The following is a 7,391-nucleotide window of genomic DNA, read 5'->3' as shown; positions in this document are numbered from 1 at the left end:
AGGGTGTTGGGAGGGGGGGTGGAAATGGAAACTTTTATAATTTAATAAAATTTACTAAAAAAAAAAAAGTCTCTACAGTAAAATTAATAATATATTTACTAGTAAAAAATGTGCATGTAGGAGTGGTAAAAAACAATAGAAAGAAAAAACAATAGACTAAAAATGAAGAGATTCAAAAAATTTATAGGCTATCAAGAAGAAAATGTGTTATATTTATGAGAATAAAATTTTAAAAGTACTGATCATTTAAACAACATTGAAATGTTTAGGAGCTGATTTGTTCCAATAAAAAGAAAGTTAACACCCGAGACTGCTTCTCACATGACTCCAAGCAATAGACCTTTGGTAAGTATGCCCTCTCTCTCCCTTTCTCTATTTCCTCACTCCCTCTTCTACTTCCCATTCCTTTTCGCATTCCTCTCCTCCTGAGTTCTTTGAAATGTCCTTTAGATGAGCTGTTTTCTGGTGCTAGCTTTCTGATGGAAGCCATGACTCTGTAGACAACATGGAGCTGTATACACATGTCTGAACCTGCCTCCTCTTGCTGTCCCCTCCCTTAGCTGTGTGTGGTCCCTGTATCTGAACACAATTCCAGAAGACATGTCCAATCACACAAGAGTGACTCACTTCATCCTCATGGGCTTCTCGGATACCCCAGAGCTGAGATTGGTGGTCATCCCGTTTTTCTTGTTTGTCTACACATTCGGCTTCCTGGGGAACATCTCCATCATCACAGCTGTGGTGAGAGTCCGTAGGCTCCACTCCCCCATGTATTTCTTCCTGAAGAATTTATCTTTCCTGGACATGTGCTACACTTCAGCCACCATCCCTAAGGCAGTGCTTATGTCCTTCACAGGCTCGGGGCTCATCTCCTATCTTGAGTGTGTAGCACAGCTTTACATGTTTGTCACACTGTGTGCTACTGAATGCTTCCTGTTCACGGCCATGGCTTATGATCGGTACCTGGCCATCCTCAGACCACTGCTCTATGGAACCATCATGAGCCACAAATGTCGTGTTGAGCTGGTGGTCACTGCCTGGGTGAGTGGGGCCATCTACTCAGCCTTCCACACTTTCAACACCTTCTCCCTCCCCTACTGTGGACCCAATGTTGTTGAACACTTCTTCTGTGACATCCCTCCTGTCATGAGACTGTCCTGCACTGATTACCATCACAATGAGGAGGTGGGCTTTGCTGTCAGCAGCTGCATCATCATGAGCGCCTTCGCCCTCACGGTCCTCTCCTATGTGGGCATCGTGTCCACAGTTGTCCGCATCCCCTCAGTGGATGGCAGGTGGAAAGCCTTCTCCACCTGCTCCTCTCACCTGACCACAGTTGTCTTGCTTTATGGAACCGGAAGCTTCATGTACCTGAGGCCTGCCTCTCGGTACTCCCGGACCCAGGGTCGCCTGGCATCTATTTTCTACTCTGTCCTCACTCCGTCTTTGAATCCAGTGGTCTATTGTCTGAGGAACAAAGATATGAAGTTTGCTCTGCAGAAATTTTATTGCAGAAGAAAGTACTGAATCCTCCAAGACTACACTGTGTGGCTCTCATGGTGAAACTGGAGCCAAGCTTTTCACCCCCATACACATCACAGCCCCTCCCTTCCTGCTACACTTGAAGCCTGCTGACAAAGCCAGTTGCAGAGACTGCAAGAGGCCACCAGCTCCAGGGGATTGTATACTCTCTTCTGGTCTCGGTGGGCATCCAGACCCATGTGCATTTATGTACATACATATCCACACAGAAATAGTTGCATTTAAAAACTGAACTATGTGTCTCAGAATGTACTAAGAAATAACAAACTGAATGATTTAAATCAGGTGAAAAAATATATCTAGATAGATTCTTGAGACAGAAAGATACAAACAAAAAAATATGTGTCTCCTACGGGAGACAGCTGTCCTATACTCATCTGAAGAAGCTGTTTGGTGGTTGGCGTTCAACCCTACGCTGACCTGCTTTTCAACTGCCCAGTGTTCTATAGGATGACCTAGACAGCTCATTCACTCTTGTTCCCATCTCTGTTTGCAGAACCTGAATTTATACACAAGGAAATGGCCAGCCAGCAGGGCTGTTTGACTCCCTCTTTCCAGGCTCTGGGAGAACTCTCAGGAACATCGTTTTTATTGAGTGGCTCTGAAGTCCCCACGTGGAATAGACGTTCTCTCCCTGTATTTCTGTATCTGTAATTGTATGTATATATCTGTATCTCTCCCTCTATTTCCTGTGAATAATGTACTATTGCTGGATTCTCACCGGATGTCTTCTCCTGACCATATAAGGGATTTTACTATGTCAGCCCTAAGCATCTTCACCACAGTTCTCAAATGGACCTTTTGGGTTTTACCTGCTTCAGAGACAGAGATTCTCACTGCCAATGTCACTGTCTCTCTGACAAGCTCTGCAATGTGATTTTATCACAGACCTTTGTCTCTTAGCTCCGGGCTTTGTCTTTGTTCGTATGTATTTATAATTGGACACTGTCCACTCTCTGATGAAGTATTTGAGTTCCTTTCTAATTAAAATTTACTCCAATCAGCATATATAAGAAATGTGGTCTCATTCTGTGTATTTCAGGGATTGTTCTGTGGTGATGTTTGATCTCCACCTTTTCCTGCCTCTGATTCCCAAGTGTTGGGATTATAAGGAGAACTCACAAGTGTTTAGTCCTCAGTAAGAAGTCTGTGTCCTGTTTCTTACTTTGTAGCAACCATGACACCCAAACTCAGTATCTTGGGGTACTTACCAAATTTTGTTTCTCAAAACTTACATTAGTGTTGGGTGCTATGAATCTCAAGTCAAGCATCTAAAATCTAAAATTTAAAATAAAGGAAAATAAACTTTCTTAAAGAGCTAGGTGGTTGTGGCACATGCCTTTATTCCCAACACTGGGAATCTGAGAAAGGCAAATCTCTTTGAGTTTGAGGCCAGCCTGACATAGAGAGTAAGTTGCAAGACAGCCCAGGCTATACAGAGAAACTTTGTCTCTAAAAATAAACAAACAACCCAGTTGGAGTTGGTGAGCTCCCATTAGCTCAGACACATTGTCTCAGTGGGTGAACCCCTCATGGTCTTGACTTCCTTGCTCATACTCTCCCTCATTCTACTCTTTTTTTTTATTAAATTATAAAAGTTTCCATTTCAGCCCCTCCTCCCAACACCCTCCCACTCCCCTCACTCCCTCTCCTCCTCCCTCTCTATCCCCTAGAGCAGTCAGGGTTTCCTGCCCTGTGGGAAGTTCAAGTTCCTCCCCCTTTCCTCCAGGTCCAGGAAAGGTGAGAGTCCAAACAGACTGGAGCGCCAAAATCCAGTATATGCAGAGGAAGCAAGTCCCAGTGTCATTGTCAATGGCTTTTCAAAAAGGCTCCGGGCCAGCCACATTCAGAGAATCTGGTTGGATCACGTCCTCGTTCAGTCCCAGTCCAACAGGCCTTGGTGAACTCTCATTATATCAGTTCCCTTGTATCAGTGGGTGCTCGCATCCCTCGCAGTCCTGATTACTTTTTTAATTTTCTTCATCTTTCTGTTCCTCATTTGGACCGTGGAGTGCTCAGTTCGGTGTTCCAAAATGGGTCTCCATCTGTATCGCCATCCAACGTCGGATGAAGGTTTCCTCTGCCCTTGCCTTCTTTGCTCACGTTCTCTTTCTTTCCTTCTGCCTCTTATTTGGACCTAGGGAGCTAGGTCCAGTGTTCCAACGTGGTTCTCCGCCTCCATCTCCATCCATCGCCAAAAGAGTCCCTCTGAATGTGGTTCACAGTTGGGGCAGACTAAGGGGCCAATGACACTGGCACTGAGATTTATCTCTAATGCATGTACTGGCTTTGGGGGCTCATATTCTCTTTGTATGTATATCGTGCTCAACCTTGATATAGTAGGGAGAACCTTGGACTTTCCACAGGGCAGGGTGCCTTGCTCTTTTTCAAGATTGGAGAGAGTTGAGGGTGGGTGTGGGGAGGGAGTGGGAGGGGAGTGGGTGGAGGGGAGGAAGTGGGAATTTGGATTGGTATTTTTTAAAGTAATAAAATAAAAAAACATTTATATGCAAAAAAATAAAAAAATAAACAAACAAAAAGTAAAGAAAAATAGAAAATGAAACTAACTTTTTTCTCTGTATAATTTGAGGCTAGTCTGAGCTAAATGAGACTCCATCTCTAAAAAAGAAAGGAATTTGGTGAATATCACCTCAGTTTTTAAAACCATCAATATTAATCTTCAAGCAAAAAGTTTTTGGCTGCTGCAGCTATGAGTACACTAAAAAAATCTATATACCATGATAATGACCTCAAATAACTATAAATTATTTATTAATAAAAGACATCATATAAAAAGATGTCCTATAATTTCAACAAAAATGTTTTATTTTTAATATATGTTATTAAGTTGAATGTAATTTTTATTATTTAATTGTACCTCTTTTCACTTAAATTCTTTTAGATTTTTTGAGTATTTCCTACATGCACACTGTATTCACATCATTTCCACCCCTACCCTTCTCCCTATCCAGTTTTCTTATTTAGACAACACTGTAACTGAGATTTCTTGGGTCCTGCTTTACTGTTGTGTCCAGAAGATGTGACCTCTCAGCAGGTGTCCCAGTTCTCCGTGTCTAACACATTTCTGCCCCCTCCATGATTTTCCTTGACTCTTAGGTGTAGGATATGCTATGGACGTATCACTTAGGACTGGCACCACAGGGTCAGCTATCCTCTGTATTTTAGCAGTTGTGGATTTCTGTAGCGATCCCCATCTGTTGCGAAGAGAAGTTTCTCCTATACAGGGGGAGAGCTACACTTACCTAGGGGTGTAAGTATTTAGAAGAGAGAAATTAGAGTTGCTTAGGAAAGTGGAGGTGCTAGGATCCCCCGAGAGCTGATGACCTCTCCCGTCACAGGATCTTAGCAAGGTATGCAGTACCATACATGAATTCACTTATATTGAGTAGGCTTAGAGTCCAATTAGACAGCTGTTGGTTATTAAATTTAAATGTAATTTTTAGATGTTTATACATTTTAAAAAATGGTCTTGAAAATGGGTGATGGTGGTGCACCCGTTAATCCCTGCTCTCAGGGGGCACAGGCAGACAGATCTCTGTGAGCCTGAGGTCAATCTGATCTACAGAGTGAGTTCTCTGTTACACAGAGAAACCCTGTCTCAAAAACCCAAAATAAAATAATCTTCCTTTAAGTGTCTTGAAGCATTCCTCAAATATCCCCATACGTCTTCAATTATCAAATATTTGCTCACTGTTCAGTGTAATCTAGATTCAAATAATGAACTCAGTACGATAGTGTTAAGTCTAGTAGTTTCCATAATTGGGATGAATTAAAAGTTTTCATGTTTGATAAGAAAAATAAAATGATACTTATTTGCACAATATTGTATTCTGGAGTTCCTTTCCTCTCTTTGGCTAAGAAGTAAGCTAATGTGTTTTAAGCTTTTGTGACTAATACTGGAACAAAGTAAACTAAAACTTTAAAAGATAAAAATACCTGCTCAGCACTCATTTTAGGAATAAAACAGCTTGATGAAAGTGTGAATATTTTTATATCACATATGATGATTTTTAAGTAGAGCTTCCATGTGCACTGGGAGGCATAAATGACTGTGACTCGCTGTGTTGTCCTCTGCACTTTGCTGAAAAGCTCTAGAGCTGAACTTACACTCTTTGAAGGATATGTATTCATCCTCCTAGATCATAGACCTGTTTTATCAGCACGACCCAGAGTTCTTTCTCAGTCTTGAAATGTCGCCGATCTCCATTTCTTTCTGGTCCATTATCAGAGCTTTCTTGGATTTGTTTATCATTTGGAGTCTTGTATCAAGTTACACTTTTTTGAAGTTCCACGAACCTTTGGGTATTCATATCCCTGTGTCTTAGTGTGTCCTGTGCTCCTGAGTACACACAAACACTCTGGCTGTTGTTGGTGCTCTTTGAGGATAAAAGCTTAAAGGTCAACTGAAGATGATACCGGACAGCCAAAGTATGGGTGAATTCTCTAACTGAGGAGATGCCTCTGCTCTGTTTTTTGGCAAGGAAATCTGCTGGACTCCATTATCCAGTGAGACCGAAGGTGGAGCTATGTATGAAACAGGCAGAACTACTGACTGGACTGTGGTCCACCAGACAGCTATTCACAGACGTTCACTCTGGTCAGGCAGTTTTGCTATTGGGTAAACAATCATGAACTGCAGTTACAAATATAAAAAAAACACAGAATACAAGAGATGGAATATCCATATCTACTCAATATGGTACTCAAACTCCTAGCTAAAGCAATAACACAACAAAAGGAGATCAAAGGGATACAAATTGGAAAAGAAGAAGTCAAAATTTTGCTATTTGCTGATGATATGATAGTATACATAAGTGACCCCAAAATTTATACCAGGAAACTACTACAACTGATAAACACCTTCAGAAATGTGGCAGGATACAAGATCAAATCAAAAAATCAGTAACTCTCCTATATGAATGATTAATACGATGAGAAAAAATTTAAAAATCACACTTTGCAATAGTCACAGATAAGTGTGTGTATGTGTGTGTGTGTGTGTGTGTGTGTGTGTGTGTCTTTGTGTGATTCTCACCAAACAAGTGAAAGACCTGTATGGACAGAACTTTAAGTCTTTGAAGAAAGAAATTAAAGAATCAATCAGAAAATGGAAAAAAAAATCTCCCATGATCTTGGATATGTAGGATTACCATAGTAAAAAATGGGAATCTTCCCAAAAGTAAATTGCATCTCCAATGAAATACCCATCAAAATCTCAGCAAAATTCTTCACAGACCTCAAAAGGACAATACTCAACTTCATAAAGAAAAACAAAAACCCAGAATAGCAGAAGGAAACCTGTAGAGTAAAAGAATTTCTGGAGGGGTCACCATGTCTGACTTCAAACTGTACAACAGAGATAAAGTAATGAAAACAGCTTGGGAGTGGAATTAAAAACAGACAGGTAGACCAATAGAATTGAATTGAAGACCTGGATATCAATCCACACACCTATGAACACCTGATTTTTGACAAGAAGATAAAATTATAAAATAAAAAAAATCTTCAACAAATGATGCTGCCATAACTAGATATCAACATTCAGAAGAACACAAGTAGATATCTATCTATCACCATGCACAAAACTCAAATCTAAATGGATCAAAGACCTCAACATAAAACCAAGCACACTCACAGAAGAGAAAGCAGGAGTACCCTTAAACATATCGGCACAGAAAACCACTTCCTAAATATTACCACAATAGCACAGACACTGAAAGCAATAATTAATAAATGGGACCTCATGAAACTAAGAAACATTTTAAAACAAAGGACAAAGTCAAAAAGACAGAATGACAGGCTACAGAATGGGAAATTCATCACCATCC

At 40.7% G+C, this 7,391-nt stretch overlaps 1 protein-coding gene across 1 annotated transcript; it reads left to right on the top strand.

Moving 5' to 3' along the window:
* The first annotated feature begins 600 nt into the window (after nt 1–600).
* On the top strand, nt 601–1,527 carry LOC146892933 (olfactory receptor 5AR1-like). The gene has a single exon (XM_085694386.2). It carries the CDS (start codon nt 601–603, stop codon nt 1,525–1,527), a length of 927 nt encoding a protein of 308 aa, XP_085550512.2.
* Nucleotides 1,528–7,391: the final 5,864 nt, after the last annotated feature.

The sequence above is a fragment of the Myodes glareolus genome, chromosome 9 (genome assembly GCF_982192425.1).
Source record: "Myodes glareolus chromosome 9, mMyoGla1.1, whole genome shotgun sequence".
NCBI classification, from domain to species: Eukaryota; Metazoa; Chordata; class Mammalia; order Rodentia; family Cricetidae; genus Myodes; species Myodes glareolus.
The sequence above is the reverse complement of the archived record's forward strand: the minus strand, read 5'-3'. Positions and strand labels throughout refer to the sequence as shown.